This window comes from Bombyx mandarina, chromosome 21 (assembly GCF_030267445.1).
Source record: "Bombyx mandarina strain Sakado chromosome 21, ASM3026744v2".
NCBI lineage: Eukaryota > Metazoa > Arthropoda > Insecta > Lepidoptera > Bombycidae > Bombyx > Bombyx mandarina.
This window is the reverse complement of record NC_143227.1, coordinates 13,978,818-13,998,002: the sequence shown is the minus strand read 5'-3', so window position 1 is coordinate 13,998,002 and position 19,185 is coordinate 13,978,818. Positions and strand designations below refer to the sequence as shown.

The 19,185-nt window shown below is 37.8% G+C and overlaps 1 protein-coding gene and 1 long non-coding RNA gene across 3 annotated transcripts; one reads left to right on the top strand and one right to left on the bottom strand.

The window, feature by feature from the left end:
- Positions 1–10,410: 10,410 nt before the first annotated feature.
- Positions 10,411–18,123, top strand: LOC149500549 (omega-amidase NIT2). 2 transcript variants are annotated; one of them, XM_089736495.1, is made up of 6 exons: positions 10,411–10,576; positions 11,744–11,890; positions 12,543–12,727; positions 13,049–13,217; positions 16,150–16,383; positions 16,928–18,123. In XM_089736495.1, exons 1-6 carry the CDS (start codon positions 10,564–10,566, stop codon positions 17,014–17,016), a joined length of 837 nt encoding a protein of 278 aa, XP_089592621.1. In that variant the 5' UTR covers positions 10,411–10,563; the 3' UTR covers positions 17,017–18,123. The 2 variants fall into 2 exon arrangements, with proteins under 2 accessions (XP_089592621.1, XP_089592620.1); XM_089736494.1 differs by having other exon boundaries at positions 10,427–10,702.
- LOC149500548 (uncharacterized) lies at positions 17,745–18,587 on the bottom strand. Its single transcript, XR_016324914.1, has 2 exons — positions 18,412–18,587; positions 17,745–18,316 (listed from the first exon to the last, which is right to left on the bottom strand). It is a non-coding gene; the product is annotated as an uncharacterized LOC149500548 (long non-coding RNA).
- Positions 18,588–19,185: the final 598 nt, after the last annotated feature.

Here is a 19,185-nt window from a genome sequence, read left to right as displayed (position 1 = left end):
TAAAAATGCGGAGAAACTTTTTCCCCAACCTATTAGATAAATTAAAAATTAATATCGGGGCTTGATATCCAACCCGGGTTCAGTTCCTTTTCGATACTGAGACGGGATTTGCAAAGTGCGCTCCAGCTGGAAGTTTATTTAGTGAAGTCACGGTAGGCAGCGGCTTGGCTCTGCCCCTGGCATTGCTGAAGTCCATGGGCGACGGTAACCACTCACCGTCAGGTGGGCCGTATGCTCGTCTGCCTACAAGGGCAATAAAAAAAAAAAAAAAAAAAATCACTCACTGGCCCATTTCATCAGAAGTGTATACAATCGTTCCAGGCATGCTCAATATCTGGTCATATTTACCTCAATGAAATTAGTCGTCGAAAGAAAGATTTGACAAAAAATTGTTCTGCGAGGGCAATTCGGCGCTCTCTCTGTTTCCGTACCATGTGTTCAATTAGTGTTCTGAGGAATGATTAGAGACCATAACATCATCTTTTTTTTCGCTAGCACCGCCCGTCTGCGATGTAGAGTTCACCCAAACTGTTTAAAAAGGCTGCTTTCATCCACAGTGCGTTTCAAGAAAAGCTAATGCCACGAATTATCCGGCTTTGGAAGGAACCCACGGTGTTTTCTAACTGCTATGATATGACCTTCTTCAAGCGAAGTTTCAGGAGAGTCCAGAGCAGTATGCAGCGGCTTGAGCGTGCAAGGACTTCAGCAATGCTATGGGCATTTTACAGTGACTATTAACTACATTTGGGCATCATCCTCGTATACAGCCGTATTAGAGGACTCAAAAAAATTCAGTGATGATTATCCATTAATAAAAGAAATGTTCACAATTCGTTTTGTAGACCTACTGTCGGAAAGTATTTAGCGTGCACGTTGTAATGTTTACGGGCTCTTATGAAAACAACAATAACATTTATTTATAGATGTTATCGACCACGGACCATCCACTGGCCATGAGCTCTGCCAACTTACCAGAAGAATAATAATAATATGTATTTTCGGAGACAAACCAAATACGCTTTAAGCAAGTTTCCAACGACTCACATGGCTTCTAAAGCATGGAAATATGGGAACCAAAAAAATATATTTGCTGAATTACCTATGGTGAAGCGAATTGTGAGTTTAAAATCTTGGGTCTTGTTTGTGCCGCAAAACTGTACATAATTTGAAGGGTGGTCCCAAATAGAAAACAAATGCTACGAAGATGGGATTGACTTTATGCGATGCAAGAAACAAGCTCACATTTCTTGCAGTGACTCGAAAGTGGATTTTTGCTTAGGAAAGATGATGCCTTCATTTCTTTCGAGTAATATAAAACTTAAGTGATAGATCGAGAAAATAATTGACATATCCTTAAATAGTAAACGATAAAGAACGGTGACCGGTACCTGAGGTATCTAAAAGCACCGTTAGTGGATCGGGAGGATCCGAAATGACGTGGAAATCGGTCGAACCAAGTCTTAACAACAATATGAGAAGCATTTTAGATGCGTTTAATTCAAACAATATTAAGCTATCAGTATGAACAACCAACATTAACATAATTTAAGTACCTAAGCTCGATAGTTAGCAACGGGGGAAAATGCGAAAAGGATGTTGCTTGTAAAATTACTACAAGATAAACTTTAAAGGAGAAATCGCACAGTAGTTACGAAAACAGGCAGATAAATTGAAAATTGAGGTACATGTACCTACATACATATATACATTAATACATACTGAACTGTACGGGTAGCTTGCAAACAACATAATTAAACCAAACGAAAAACGTAATCTAAAATATTCTAAAAGATTACAATTACCTTGGCAATGAGCTCAAGCAACCCACTGCATGGCTGATGTCTAGAAAGATGTGAAAGAATTTCATCTCGACATAAAGTCGACCTCAAATAAATGCATAGACGAGCAGTTTGGATTCCGCGCCAAACACTCGTGCGTACAACAAGTGCACCGCCTCACGGAGCACATCTTAATAGGGCTAAATAGGCGTAAACAAATCCCGACCGGCACCCTCTTCTTCGATGTAGCGAAGGCGTTCGACAAAGTCTGGCACAACGGTTTGATCTACAAACTGTACAACATGGGAGTGCCAGACAGACTCGTGCTCATCATACGAGACTTCTTGTCGAACCGTTCGTTTCGATATCGAGTAGAGGGAACTCGTTCTCGTCCCCGTCATCTGACTGCCGGAGTCCCGCAAGGCTCCGCACTCTCCCCGTTACTATTTAGTTTGTATATCAACGATATACCCCGGTCTCCGGAGACCCATCTAGCGCTCTTCGCCGATGACACGGCTATCTACTACTCGTGTAGGAAGATGTCGTTGCTTCATCGGCGACTCCAGACCGCAGTAACCACCATGGGACAGTGGTTCCGGAAGTGGCGAATTGACATCAACCCCACGAAAAGCACAGCGGTGCTATTCAAAAGGGGTCGCCCTCCGAATACCACTTCGAGCACCCCACTCCCCAATAGGCGCGTAAACACCTCCGCCGTTAGCCCCATCACTCTCTTTGACCAGCCCATACCGTGGGCCTCGAAGGTCAAATACCTAGGCGTCACCCTCGACAGAGGGATGACATTCCGTCCCCACGTAAAAACGGTACGCGATCGCGCCGCGTTTATACTAGGACGACTCTACCCAATGCTTTGTAGACGAAGCAAACTGTCCCTCCGTAACAAGGTAACCCTCTACAAAACTTGCATACGCCCCGTCATGACGTATGCAAGCGTAGTGTTCGCTCACGCGGCCCGCACCAACTTGAAACCCCTTCAGGTTATACAATCCCGATTCTGCAGGATAGCCGTCGGAGCACCATGGTTCCAGAGGAACGTGGACCTCCACGATGACCTGGAGCTCGACCCCGTCAGTAAGTATCTACAGTCGGCATCGCTGCGCCACTTTGAGAAGGCGGCACGACATGAGAACCCTCTTGTCGTGGCCGCCGGAAACTACATACCCGATCCTGTAGACCGTTTGGTAAACCGTCGACGTCGCCCAAAGCACGTCATCACGGATCCTCCTGATCCATTAACGGTGCTTTTAGGCAATACAAGCACCGGTCACCGTCCTCGCCGAACCCGTCGCTTGCGACGAAGGGCTCGACGAGCGAATTAACCCACAGACACAGCCCACTGAGTTTCTCGCCGGATCTTCTCAGTGGGTCGCGCTTCCGATCCGGTGATAGATTCTGCGAAGCACTGCTCTTGCTAGGGCGGTGTTAGCAATTCTCCGGTTTGAGCCCCGCGAGCTCACCTACACAAGCTAGGGTACGCTGAAATAGCCTCTCAAGGCTATCAGCATAGGTAGGAAAAAAAAAAAAAAAAAAATGCATGCAAGGTCGAGACTGAAGAAGAAAATATATTTTTCAATGTTAGGTAAAAACAATTTTCGTTAGCGCGATAAACGATTATAGAATTTAATGTAAAAAAATTGCAACTAAAATGAAATTTAACAAAATAGGTTAGTAATAACTTTAATATTTTTTTATTACATTATTAGATTTCGATTTTGATTTATTTTTTGAAGTCGTCGTGGCCTAAAGGATAACACGTGTCCGGTAGAGTTGTATCAAGTAATGGATCGTTGTTCATATCCCGCTAGCAGACACCAAATTTTACAATGAAATACGTACCTAACAAACGTCCACGATTGACTCCCACAGTGAAGCAGTAACAGCGTGTAATAAAAATCAAACGCAAAATTAAACTTTACGTAATTATACTGGTAGTAGGACGTTTTGTGATTCCGCACGGGTAGGTACCATCACCCTCCTATTATTGCCATGAAGTATTAATGGGTTTTAGTTTGAAGAGTGGGGTAGCCGTGGTACTGTACAAACTTAGACTTTGAACTCATATCTCGAGGTGCTAATCGGGATTTACGTTTTTGATGACCATGGGCTACGTAGGTACGTACGTAGTATTAAGTGGTTATCCACTTAATACTGAATGGGCCGTAAGCTCGTTCACTTATCTAAGCAATAAAAAACTTCTGGCCGTATTCTAGATAACTCATATTCACTTCGAATTAATGGGATTTTAAAGTTGTCGTGGCCTAAAGGATAAGATGTCCGGTGCATACGTGGTTGAGCGATGCACCGGTGTTCGAAACTCAGGCGGGGGTATCATTTTTCTAACTCAACAAATGTTCACGATTTACTTCCACGGTGCAGGAATAATATCGTGTAATAAAAGTCAAACCCGCAAAATTATAATTTGCGTAATTAGTGGTGGTAGGATCTCTTTTGAGTCCGCGCGGGTAGGTACCACCACCGCACCGTCCTGCCTATTTCTGCCGTGAAGCAGTAAGGCTAAGTTCACATGACCGCGCGGTACCGCGCGGAACTGCTCACCGCGCGGTACAAGATCAATCTAAGCAGTATTTATTGTTCACATAATAGCGGTACCGCGCGGTACGCTACGACCCGCGCGCAGGTTCTGTACAAGTTCTGCAAAACTGTATCTACCTGTTCAGCTGATCCGCGCGGTTTGAGACGGACAGACGCATAGATCAAAGAAAAATGAGTACCTAGCGAAGACGATATCGTGTCTATCGATATTAAATAGCTTTCAACGCAATCATATAAAAAATTTAAAGATGCAACTGACATCCTAAACTAGGTAGTTAAAAATTTTATTCGTGTAGGTCGGGATATAAAGTTACAAAAAGGCTTAAAGAAAGTCTTTCAATTAAAATAGGATACACCCAGTATCGTCTTTCAATAAGCAAATTGCTTCCTCCACGTCCATTCTCAATCAATGTTGATTCCAGAGTCTCGCGCGTACATTCTGTCATGTGAACGCTACCACCGCGCGGTGACGCGCGGTACCGCGCGATCATATGAACTTAGCCTAATGCGTTTCAGTTTGGAGGGTGGGGCAGCCGTTGTAACTATACTTGAAACCTTAGAACTTATATCTCAAGGTGAGTGGCGCATTTACGTTATAGATGTCTATGGGCTCCAGTAACCACTTAACAACCTTAACAACCCGGGCTGTGAGCTCGTCCACTCATGTAAGCAAAAAAATAAAAACAGCATATAGTCGCCTAGTTACATCACCACTTCTTGACATTAGATGTGAGGAGAGGCAAAGAGGTAAATTTCAAACAGACTAACATTGTTGATGTAGATATTATTTTAATAGATGTTGATATCAAATAATTTTTATTACGCATATTATTGAAAATCAATTTCCAGCTTACAATCTATATCCATGGATTAAAACTTCTCATCGGATAAGATACTTTTACTGTAATGTCATTGAAGCACTTGAATTTCTATGCCAAGATAATCTATTTATGCAACTTAGCTTTGTTCCAAAATTCAAATGCAATACGATATTAAATGTTTACAGTATTTAAAGGAGACTGAAACGATTACATACATTTTTGGGCCCGAATGTAACGTGATGAAACTAATATTAATTAATAGATTCAGATTTATCAGTACCTTGCTGAAAATTATAAAAGTTTTCTCAATCTGAGAGCCGAGTTAATAAAGATTTAGTAAAAGTTAGGTTAGGTTACAATCTCTTTTATGAGGAGGCAGTCTCCTCCCGGTGATGGTCACGGGGCGACCTAAGGGGGTTGAGGCTGCGCCGCACGCTACCGTCACTCTAGCGCGCTGGCACCAGGAGGACGGGACGGCGCGTCGGCGGCTGCGGACTGCGATGCGGTCCGCATTTTCGTCGTCGCTGTCGTCGCCGAACATACTGTTGAAGAGCAACCCGGTCGGCGGTGTATCGCGTTCCGACCCGGCAGGCTGGTTCTGGCCCAGCGGGGTATCCCGGAACACAAGCGGCAGGCGGCCTGGTAGGGCCGCCGTACCGCGGAGACCGACGTCGTTGGTCGTCGACTATCGCCTCGACGACCCGTCGGTCGGACGTCCTCGGGGTGGCGCCGCGTGTCTGGTTGTAGTGTTGACCGCGGGAACCCCCCTACTCTGAACGGGTTCTGACCCCGGACGGAGATTTGGACGTCGGGTGTAAGAGTGCAGGGGAGTCGTTTAGTGGGTGGGCCCTAAAATCCTTGGGCCCGCGATCTGCTCTCAACACCTGCAGATCGTTGAGTCTCACATACACTGCGCGCCCCCTAGGCGCGGGGACCTCGTAGGAGGTTCGGCCCCAGGCCCGAAAAAAAAAAAAAAAAGGTTACAATCTCTTTAAAAGAGCTGAATAATAACTTATTTAAGCATAAGTACCTATTGTTTACTAAATGTTTATTATATCCATTGGATAATCTTTTAAATGTCATATTATGAATATTAATGATATATGGAATATGGAATTGCTATCCCACAATTTTATAATAACTTTTATAAACTTTTATAATTTTCAGCAAGGTACTGATAAATCTGAATCTATTAATTAATATTAGTTTCATCACATTACATTCGGGCCCAAAAATGTATGTAATCGTTTCAGTCTCCTTTTTTAGAATACATTCCAAGTTATTACATTTTTGGCCCACGATTTTCCGTCTCCTTTACTGGGTGTATTGTCTTTCAATTCATGTGATCATGCGTCCCAGATTTATAGAGTAGAATCGCTATTAAAGAATACTAAGTAATACTTACTATATAAACTTTGTCTTCGTATATTTGAGTCGACTATTATCAAAGCCGGCAATGTGACTTTTGGATAATTATTGGTAAATCAGAAAAACGAATTATTGACTTTGTATTCCATTGGCAGTCACAAAACTCTTCTGAACGACATCTTAGATAAATAACAGGTTAAGTATTAACCTTTATTTAATGCAGGTTTTGAACCGTATTCTTTGAAGGAGACGATTATATTCAAATCAATCTGTATTGAAATATCAATAATTTTTTTTTGTCCAAATGCACAGATTGCCACCTTTGATAATAGACGACTCATTTATGCGAGGGAATGTCTAATATGTCTAATAGCCCAAGAGCCCGCGACGGCCAGATCTTCGTTATTTTATAAAAGCTGAAAGTTTCTCTGTATATGTCTCCAACACAGGTAAGAACGACCCGCGACTATAGAGTTCCGATTGTGGTTACTTGGGCAGGTAACAGGCAGTAAAGGAATATAAAATAGTACCTTAAATTTGTTAAAGTATAAAGTTAATTTTTGACGTGACAAAGTTTTATAATTCGATGGAGCCGGCTGCACGCACAAAAAAACAAGATTCACGCGGCGCTACCTCGCTCTAAGGCGTTCCATTTAAGGGTTGAAGTGCAAGCGAGAGCGCGCAACGAGCAACAAAGATGCATAATCGACCTCCACGTTCGGCAGCGTTCGACATCTGTCTCTCTCCTACTTGAGTGAGCAGTGCATCCGCGTGGACAGCTGCTATACAATAATACATTTACATGTTTTCATCAAGTATGAAGTTCAGTGAAAAGTGAATGTGGTGTCAATTGTTTATAGCAACGATAATTGCGATAATTCAAAAATGAAACCATTCCATCAGTATTTTCTTATGACGTTAACCGATTTTTTTATTATTTACTCCAGAATATCTTTAGAAATCACGATATCCATTGCCGGACACTTTTTACAGTTGCTACCCCGTGCCAGACACCCCTAAACTTTAATAAATTTTGATTATACGTTCGTTATACTATAAAAGCAGAATTTTATATATTTACTTAGGGACTTATGATATGTTACCCCAATAGTCAGACATTTTTAATGGTTCTTACATCTTGCCAGACACATTGAGAGCCCGCTGTAGGTGCGAGCGCGAGATAGCAACTGTTCATGCGGGTGTGAGTTAGATAGAGTGCTTAGTTTATTGTGATCTTTTACTGCACATCAGCTGTCATTTATGGGATTTATCCAGCGTTCCTCAGAAAAGGAAAATTAAAACCATACAAAACATTAAAAAAATATCCAGAGTACCAGGAAGCTTTCAAAAATTTCCGTAACAGCGAATCAATTGAAAATTTAGATCAACAACAAAACATCTATAATATCATTCAGAAATTTATATGCAATGCTTACAATGTCCGTAATGTAATTGACGTTGATGCTGCTCGACTTCAAATATTCATCGACTCGTATACAGTCACTGATGTAAACGAAGCTTTTGACCGAAAGAAATTGCGAAATTTTTACGTTAGCAATGTACCACCTTGTAAAAGCGAGCTATTGCAGCAATTTTTGTGATCAATTATACATCTCTCTCTCTCTTCGATCGGTTCCTCACTGCTGAGGATCGTGACTCCGTCCGATTTCGTCAACCAACTGTCTCCATCGATCCCGCCCTGCAGCCAATGTATCAATTATACATATACCATTTGGAATAATTCTCATCTAAAAAATCCAACCTCTTAACAAACCGAATAATAAGGGCAGGGTATTGAAAGATGACAAATACCAAGACCGACTACCAAGTTATGTTAGAGATTCGCTCAAAACTCAATCAGGTATGTAATTATTATGACAAATTATTGCACATAATTTTTTAATATTCAAATTGTATAATTTTTCTTATTTTTTTTCAGAAACTGATGGATAAGGCGATATTGATGACAATAGACTGGAGTAGTAGCGACGATGAAGATAACGAAAATATCGACGACAATGAGGAAAATTATAAGAACGATTAAATATTTTGTTTGTACTTGTAATAATATTTTGTTAGTACTTTATATATTAAAATAACATTTTTTACTTTCTATAACATTACTATCTATGAACGTAATTAAATTATTTTTTTATTGGACATCATAAAAGATCGCAATAACTCTAACTCACAATAAATCTCTTCTAACTTTAGCGTCCCAATACATTTTTGAAAATTTATTGTACGTGCGTAAAAACATTGAAGAATTCCCCAGAGTCTGCGATTTGCACAATGTGAACACTAAGAACAAACATAGGCTTGCGTTGCCGGCGGCTCGAATTAAGAAAATAAGCAACTCTTTTAGGGGGCTGGGTGTACAGCTTTTCAACAAGATCCCACTAAACGTTCAACTACTACCTGTTCATAGATTTAAGAAAACTGTTAAGGAACGTTTGTGCAACAAGGCATATTATAAAGTTAAGGATTATTTACTAGATGGCACTACGTGGGAATGAGACGCTCGCTCCTGGCCTTTTCATTTTTCATTATTATTATTATTTTTTTAAGTGTATTTTTTTGACTTGTTTTTTCTTTTATTGTGAATATTTCTATTTATTTAAAAAAAAAGAAAATATTTGAGAAAAAACAAAAAAAAAAGCCCGCTGAGTTTGTTTCGCCGGTTCTTCTCAGGACTGTGGCTTTTTTTGGAACCGGTGGTAGAGTTAACATTGTTATTTGTATTTTGACATTCAACAAGTGTGTCATACTGGCATCTAAGTTGAAATAAATGATTTTGAATTTGAATTTGAATTTGAATAGACTAAGCACTCTATCTCACTCACACCCGCATGAACAGTTGCTACCTCGCCCTCACACCTACAGCGGGCTCTCAATGTGTCTGGTAAGATGTAAGAACCATTAAAACTGTCTGGCTATTGGGGTAAGATATTTTTATAAGTCCCTAAGTAAAATGTATAAACTTCAACTTTTATAGTATAACGACAGTATAATTAAAATTTATTAAGGTTTAAGGGTGTCTGGCAGGGGGTAGCAACTGTAAAAAGTGTCCGGCAATGGATATCATGATTTCTAAAGATATTCTGGATTAAATAATAAAAAAAATCACTTTAAACTTTAACGAATTTAAGGTACTATTTTATATACCTTACCTGCCCAAATAACCACAATCGGAACTCTATAGTCGCGGGTCGTTCTTACCTGTGTTGGAGACATACACAGAGAGACTTTCAGCTTTTATAAAACTAACGAAGGTCTGGCCGTCGCGGGCTCTTGCTCTATAATGTTTGTATATCAATAAATACATAGTGATATTCTTTCTTGATATATTTATTGATAGTGTACAGTACAGTAGAGTACAGTGTAAAATGTTATTATTTCTACAAGCAAAGACGAATTGATCTATAAAACTAAATATTTTATAATAAAATGTCGTAACTGAAATTTTTCATGCGAAATGGAACGGAATGGATTAAATTTGATTTTTTTTTTAAATAAATGGGATGAGCTAATAAAATATTTAGTAGGTGTTGGGTAAAAAATGAAATGAATTTGCCGTTAAAATGGTTAGAAGTAATGGGAGTTTTATTAAATTTTTGGAAGAAGTTCCACACAACAAAACACCGTACCGTAATTTTACAAGAAGTTGTAAAATTCCCTCAATTTTGTTTTATATTCACAAATTCGTGCACTGTCACAGAATAAACAGTTAATAAGCAATTTTATTATTATACGTTTAATCCTGAAGAAGCACCAATTTAAGTTAGTTAATAAATCTATTCACTTAGTTTATCATATTGAGATTCCGCCAAAGGCTCCCTTTGACTTTAGTAAGAAAGAAATTGTCAATGTCAACAGTAACAAAACTAACAAATTATTACAGCTGATTTGATGATAATACTATCACAGTATTAAGAGTTTACCACGAGTTTACTTACTTACTTTTTTCAATCATTTTTATACACTCGAATGCTACATACATAACGGTATTGAAACAAGCGACCATGTTGAAAAGAGGTAATTTTGAGTAATTTATACATTGTGTATGTAATTTAATACATTTATACATTTGTGATAGTAAAATGTTTGATAATGCGGACTCGGTGCATCCAAGGTTCTTAGTAAAGCCCAAATTTAAAATAGGTAAAGTATAAAATAGTTTTCAATAACTTTGCTTGTTTAATATAAAAAAAGTTCGACTAACCGCCCCAAAAGAGATTAATTTAAAGTATGATAACCTCTACTTGATATCTAATCACAAACGCTTAATATTGCTATATTAATATAAACTTTACAGCATAAACATAAGTGCTATTTTGCTTTGTATAATTTTTCATTCAAATAAATTGCAGTTAATAGTCATTACAGAGTCAAACTACAAATCTAAAAATTACAAAACATCATTAAAAATAGAGACAGTCTTTAAATAGGAATAAACTGAACAGTTCACTTAAAATTATGTTTGAGTTCCATACATTTTTATATATTTGTTTTTTTACTTTACTGCTGTAATTGCTGTATATATTACTGAGCAGGCCATTTGGTATTACTGCTTCCACATCATCAGCAACTACAGGAAACTATAGAGATGGGTAACATGATTACTGTCTTGAACACGCTAAGCTCTAAATCACAATTCAAATCTATGCTTTAAAATGGACATATCTGACAACTTTCAAATCCTCATAACTTAACCAAATAATAGTCTTAAGTTGTAATATAGAATTAGAATGAGATTTACTTGATATTGGATTGTTAAATTTAAGGTTCCTGTAATTCTAGTGAGATAAAAATAATTTTAAATTTGACTTTGTTTATTTAAAAAAATTTATAAAATATAAGATCTGTTGAAATCAGTCCAATTGTTTTCAAATGACACTTTAGTGAATTAATAATATACGAAATAATATAAGAAATCAAACTAAAGAGTAATCACTGATTTGGGCTCAAGATCACGTAAACACCACATTGTTTTCAAGTTTCATTATGACATATTTGTTCATAAATATTTGTAGTCCGTGACATGGCTATGTCATACATTGCTGAAACCTATGAGTGCTGATGACTACTTACCATTAAAAACTTTGTGTTTATTCACCTAAAACAACAAAAAGATAATAAAAAACCAATACAACCGATACTGATCATCACATACCTGTTACAAATTTAATTTACTATTCATAGGTTTCAAGATAGCATTAATTCAACTATCGGTGGGTCCCGATAAATCTAAGAATATAGCGCAGGCTGTGAAGGAAATCCATTTAGCTAAAGAGAAAGGGGCTCAATTGGTTGCCTTGCCGGAGTGCTTCAATTCTCCTTACGGAACCAGTGAGTAAAAATATTTTTTTTCTTATTCAGCAGACTGTTAAACAAGTTCACAGCTCTCCGTTTTTTTCAGTTATCATAGACAATAACATAACATTAATGCCCACACTGTAAACTTTAAGTCTAGATCTCAATTGTGTAATAATTACATTGTAATTTACAGGTTTCATTTTTATTCATCATTCTCCTGTCCTTCTCCCAGTCACCTGGGGTCGGCGCAACATGTTTTCTCCTTTCATACTCCTCTTTAATATACTATTTCTTCCCTCACTCTCCTGTTATATATTGTCTTTCACGCAATCCATGCATTTCTTCTTAGGTCTACCTCTTCCTCTAAAGCCTTCATTTTGATTACACAATGTTATTCCTTTTTTGTGAAGGTTACTAGTGAACACTTAAGTTAGTATTTTAACAGAAAAGTGAGTTTGTGCCAGAAAGATTTGAATCCTGCCCACATGAGTACAGCATATGCAGGATATCCTTTGGGCTGCAATTTAAAAACTAAATATTAAAATATTCTTTGATTTGCTGTACAGCTAACAAAGCCTTAGGCTCAATTTGCCCATGTACGTCTCAAAATAAGTTTGTGAAGTTTTGTTGCATTATGTTATTTTGTTTAAGGCAGCTTATATAAATTGGATGATAAAAATTTCAGAGTATTTTGATGAATATGCAGAGGAAGTGCCATCTGGGGAGACGAGCAGAGCTCTATCCAAAGCCGCTGCAGAAGCTGGAGTGTGCGTAGTTGGAGGTACCGTCCCGGAGAGGTACGAGAAAAAATTGTACAACACTTGCACTGTTTGGGATGATACTGGGAAACTCTTAGCGCAACACAGGAAGGTAGTGTTACTTAAAATTAATAACAAAAAAACATAATATTTAATCTCAATAGTTTTGCTCATTTCAGAACGATCACTGTGATCATGATTTAATTCACAGCATCTGCCATCAATCTGCTACACTCAGGAACTGAAAAGCAAACTTTATTGTAATCAGTCTTCAGTCAGATTCTTTGTCAGATTTAATCCGGAAAAGGACCGGGTGGTTTCTGTTAGATTTAGTGGTATCAGACAGTAAATCTAATTAGAAACCTTTAAAAAAGTAAACGTAATTATTATTAATTATTATATTTATATCAAGTATTTTTCGTATTTATAACAGATGCATCTCTTCGACATAGACATTCCTAACAAGATAACGTTCAAAGAATCCGAGGTTCTCTCTGCAGGCGATAAGATCACATCGTTCGACTTTTTGGGAACAAAGATTGGCATCGGCATATGTTACGATCTGAGGTTCCCTGAGATGGCCCATCTGATGGCCAAGGAAGGTAATACACTACTTCTTTTTTCCTAGGTATCACAAGATCTCCAGTCCGAAATGAGAACAGTTGCGCTAACCAGATAACGAAATATTGGAAATGTTAAAAATATTAACTGATACGAAATTAGTATGAATCAATTTTACGAACAATAAAAGAACGATAGAGTTGAAAATACACCGGCAATTGGTTTGTGGCTAACAACTGCATATATATACTTTAGGCATAAGATAATTTAAACCTAAGCTCTGCAAGTTCGGTGTGAAAAGTTGAACTCGAGAGAAAAAAACTAGATGGCGTTGTTGGTCTTATCACCTACACGTGAAGTAGATAACAATGCAACCTGCATTTGTGTTTTTCACCTGACTACTATTACCTTCTAAATAATATAAATAGAGATAGATAATCTATACCTACTTTCACAAAATATATTTCTCATCTAGCACGATCCGGTCTGTAGTAAAATCATTTTAATATCTAGTAACAACCAGCGAACAACAGATGGCGTTAATTATAGGTATGTCGGTTCATAACATTTTTGGACTGTACTATCTTAAAACGAAAACTTTCAATCAAAAAGAAAAAGGGTGCGTGTACTTATGTACGCGCGTAAGAAGTTATACTTTGTTTTTATTAAATTTCTTTATTTTTTTATTTATTTAAATTTTAATCAATTTGAAAAAAAATCGATTAAACAACATCCTCAAACACGCATATTGGACATCCCTTTTCTTGACATCGTATAAATTCGGTAATTCTCGGTACCATGACATGGGGTAAATTGGGATTCTGGGGTAAATTGGGACAAACCTGCGGAAGATTCTCAAAGTACTTGTAGCACGGAATCTACCTAATTTTCTTTAAGGTAATATTTATCAATGTATAGAAGAAAAACCAAGTTAACTATGGAAGTACTAGACATGAGTTAAGTTGGTCCCAAAAATTCGTCAAATTAAATTTAAAATAGTGGTTGAAAAGTGCGTTTTAAAACAGCTTAAAGAACTTTTAAAAAAAGTAATATTATCGTTGTTTTTTCAATAAGATCACAGTTTATATAAGTTTTTAATACACCTGGAAATACCACAACAAACGGTAAGTTGCAATATTCTTATTTTAAATACAATATTTCGACAAAATAAAAAATGTATATTTTTTCCATTCTTTTTGGGGAAAATTGGGACGTATGTAGGGTAATTGGGAACGAGACTGGAAAAATTAGGGACGAGAAAACACAATTGGAACGCCAAAAGACAAAATAGGGATGGCTTGTTAGGGTTGTCACTGATATCTTATAATAGATTTTTTAGCCTATACTATCACTTAATTGCGTGATGTAAAGAAGGTTAATGTGTTTATCAGTTAGTTTATGTAAGTATTATAGGTAAAAGAAAAGTATATATATAATTACTTTTTTTTCGCGACATTTACCTTGTAATATCTGCCCGGTCGTATGTTCTTTGTAGCAATAAAAAAAATTAAAAGTTAAAAGAACTCAAACGAATCAAAACTTTTGTTATTTCCGAATCTATTCACGCGTCGAATCATGATTTTGTTAACATTCACAACGCACACACAAATAAAAACAGGCCTCAGATTTTAAATGTAACATTAATTAAAAATCCGAGATATCCAATTATGAGTGAGTGAATTAATTGAGTTTAGTTATTTAGCTTAGAAAGAATTTCTTTTATTTTTGTTATTATTGGCAGTAATCAGATAAAGCTGTTTTTTTATCTTATTCACCTGATATCTTACTCTTGCTCAAAGATTATTTTGAAAATGTTGATTAAATAAAATTGTATTATTGCATTTCCAGTCCTTTTGTTTTCTATTTTTTATTCTATTTTATGATTTTGTTTCAGAGTTGTGATTTTTAAGGAAATTAAATAATAATTTTCTAAAATATAACATGCACATACTTTTTTTGATCATTGTATTGTTGATTATCATTCACGTCACATCGCTTCGGAATAGAAACCAGCTTAATTTACACTATGTTTTGTATTGTGCTTAAATTATGGATTGTATTCATCATTTCGGTCCATATAAATAATTATATGGCACCTACCTATATATCGCAGTACTACGAGTTGACAACCCTTACAAATATCCCAATTTAACCCTTAACCGTGTCAATTTACCCCGAACGCTGGGTAAATTGGGACGGCCATTATTTTACCGATTATTTCTTTAAATTGAATAATTAAAATAATGTAATGGTTTTTATCACCTAGGTACGTTCAAGACTCAACTTATTTCTTTGGTTGAGCAGTGACTATTTAATTGGAACTATTTTAAAATTAAATCTGAAGGTCGATTTTGTCCCTATTTACCCCATTGTACGGTACGGTTCGGAAAGTTCACCTGCGGCTATATTCAGACTCGCCAAGTTACGTCGGTCGTATTGTAATGAGCGATTTAGTGGGCAACTTCATTCTGTTAATTTTGTGTCACGGTGCGCGCGCATCGTAAAATTGCACTCTCATAAATTTTTCATAACGCGCCTAAAGAAGTATAACTTCAAAAATGTATATTATAGGAAATATTAAATCGATCTCTGTTGCAATTAAATACTGACGACCCGCCCCTCAAACTAAAACGTGATATTCACGTTATTAATTTGTGTCGGTAGGGTGTGATTTAACCCTACCAGTGTGTGCTTTAAGCGCGTACTACTTACATGCAACCGTTAGACTCCGTTAGAGGTATTTCGGGAGTTTGTGTTTGAGTTTTTTTGTAGGAGTTTTTTTTCCCGAGCGCTATGATATGTTCTTCTTCAAACGAGGCTTGTGGAGAGTATTAGGCAGCGACTTGGCTCTGCCCCTGGCATTGCTGAAGTCCATGGGCGACGGTAACCACTCACCATCTGGTGGGCCGAATGCTCGTCTACCTACAAGGGCAATAAAAAAAAACTTGTTAAACAAAACTGAAACAATCCTAGGTTGTTCTCTCCTCATCTATCCGGGGGCGTTCAACATGACGACCGGTCCCCGGCATTGGGAGCTGCTGGGGAGGGCGCGTGCTACCGACCAGCAGCTGTGGGTGGCGCTCGTGAGCCCCGCCCGGGACAGCGCCGCGGGCTACGTCGCCTGGGGACACTCGCTGCTCGTCGACCCCTGGGGACAAGTGGTGGAACAACTCGACCACGAGCCGGGAGTCTTACTCGCTGATGTTGGTACGTAAATGAATATAGTTTAAAAGCTAGGCTTGTGGAGAGTACTCAACGGTAGGCAGCGGCTTGGCTCCGTCACTCTGTCCCATAAATTGCTGAAGTCCATGGGCGACGGTAACCACTGATCATCAGGCGGACCGTAAGCTCGTATGCTAAAAAGATACTGTGGAGGGTATAAGGAGGGAAATATCTTCCACCGAGCGCGTAATATTGCTCGGTAGACCGACGGTCCGAATGTTGTTGTTCGGAACTTGTATATTATGCAGGCTTATCTTGAAAATGTTGTTAGCGAGATTCAGGCATCTCTCAAATATCTTGTGTACTATGATTGGCTACCCGCCACAACACTATTAGTTAAACTATAATAGATTTTTTCTCGTCCTAGTGGGAACCTAGTCAGGGTGTTAGGCCAAAGCAATAAATTGTTTGTATTGTCATCAGGACTTGACACGTGGGCATTTAAAAAAAATTAAAGTAAAATATTATAGCAGTAGTAAAGTGTAACTAGAAAATGTGCGTCTGTTAATAAAATAATAATTGACTCCAGATCTGAAGGTTGTGGATGAAGTAAGGAGTCAGATACCGATAAGGAAACAGCGCAGAACTGATATCTACGACATCACGATCAAGGCTTAACGCGAGACCAGCGGTAGAAGCGGCAAGATTTAGCATCTGCAAATAACAAAAACATGGTTCGATCGATTGTCTAGGCATTTCGGAAGATTGTCTTCGCTGCACCGACAAAATCTCTAGTACTGGTCTAAATTGATATGGAACAAATATGTACAGCAGCCCTATTACTGGTGGTAGGACGTCTAGTGAGTCCGTGCGGGTAGGTACCACCGCCCTGCCTATTTCTGCCGTGAAGCAGTAATGCGTTTCGGTTTGAAGGGTGGGGCAACCGTTGTAACTATGCTGAAACTTTAGAACTTATATCTCAAGGTGGGTGGCGCATTTACGTTGTAGATGTCAATGGGCTCCGCTAATTAACACCAGGCGGGCTGTGAGTTCGTCCAGCCACCTAAGCAATAAAATAAAAATATAACTAAATTTTGACTATTGTAAAACACACGTAAATAATTCTTGTATACATCATCCGCGGCATGCATGGGTAAATAACATGAGTTACGAGCGCTGAGAGAACGGCTGTAACTGTACTTAATTCTGGGGTGTGCAGTGATGTTCTAAATAATAATCGAACCTATTTTACCAAAACCATTATTGGTGGCAAAAACATACAGTAATGTGGATGTCGCGCAAACAATTCATTACATTAGAATTAAATTGTGTTCATTGCGGGAAAACATGGTGCAATACATTCACAGATTATACGCATTACACTATAGAGCCAGAGTCACCCTTGTGGGAGACGCTTTGTTAAAAAATCGAACAGTTACCATTATATAAACAAAAATAAACATTTGACCAATAGGTGGCGCTGTTATGAAAATTCTTCCAGCTTTCCTAGTATGGAGGGCAGAGTTCTATTCTCCATATTATTTCCTTGGAAAGAGTCTTACCACAAAAAATATAGTTTTAATATGAGAAATAATAATAATTACATAATAATATGTGTTCATATATTTTTGGTTATTTGTCTGGAAATTTTAAACCAAAGAAATATGATCCAAATACTATTAAATGTTAGTCTTAAGCGAAGTACATAATAATAATATAATGTCGAGATTTTGCGATATTCACGTTTAAAAGGTTATTTTTATGAAATAAATTTATTTTTTGGAATTCGAACGTATTTTATTTAGATGATCCTTTTTATGTACGTAACTACTTGTGTAGTAGATAAACGTTTTAGTTTGTAAAGCGGGACAGCCGGAAGTGGAACTTCCATCTCGTGTCTGAATCCGGTTGGTGGTTTGATAAGTCTGAGCTAAATTAACCACTTTTCACCAAGTCTGCCGGGAGCCCGCTCACCCACCTACGAACAGAAAAAAAAACATATAAATACATAAGTTCGTTTTAAGCATAATAATATAAATATATTATAGATAATGGACAAAAGAGCAAACAAACCTGTTCGTCACTCGAATCTTTGCCTTTTGGTTTGGTTTGAAGCGAACCCATGACCCTCGGCGCTAACTACTCCACCACAGTAACAATATAAGCTTTTAATTATCAGATTGGTTCGTATTCATGTTGAATGACGAGGGTAGTTTCTTTTAAGATTTATCAGCTTAACCTTGGCTATTGCCTAATATAGCAAAATGAGATGATAAAATTTTAATACGTGAAAAAACGTCTTCAATAAATATCTGCTATATTTGAAAAGATGAAATCTTTTTCATTTCATGTTTAAATGCATTAATAAATTTTTATTTAGCATATTATCCATGATTTAAGTACATTATCATAAAATGATTACTTCTTATCTATGTCCCAGACTGTGCTTTATTATTAAATTTGAATAAAAAACATTAGGTGTAATATTTATTAATGCTGTTTATCTGTCAAAGTAGTATAATGATAGCTTTTAAAAGTATTGTATGCTTTTTTTAGGATGGAAGGATTACGGGTGGCCCGAAGGACATTCCGACCCCACATTAAAACGGTACGCAACTGTGCCGCCTTCATATTCGGACGCCTCTATCCCATGATTTGCAAGTGAAGTAAATTGTCCCTTCGAAATAAGGTGACACTCTACAAAACTTGCATACGCCCCGACATGAACTTAAGCGTAGTGTTCGCTCACGTGACCCGCACCAACTTGAAATTCCTTCACGTCATTAAATCCCGTTTTTGCAGGATAGCCGTCAGAGCACCATGGTTCCTAAGGAACGTGGATCTCCA

Bases quoted from the DNA above. Each gene is read 5' to 3' on its own strand.
- LOC149500549 (XM_089736494.1), top strand. From the start codon at position 10,642: ATGTTTGATAATGCGGACTCGGTGCATCCAAGGTTCTTAGTAAAGCCC. The intron at 12,728-13,048 runs GTAGTGTTACTT...TATTTATAACAG, and splicing joins TCTTAGCGCAACACAGGAAG to ATGCATCTCTTCGACATAGA. The intron at 13,218-16,149 runs GTAATACACTAC...AAACAATCCTAG, and splicing joins CCATCTGATGGCCAAGGAAG to GTTGTTCTCTCCTCATCTAT.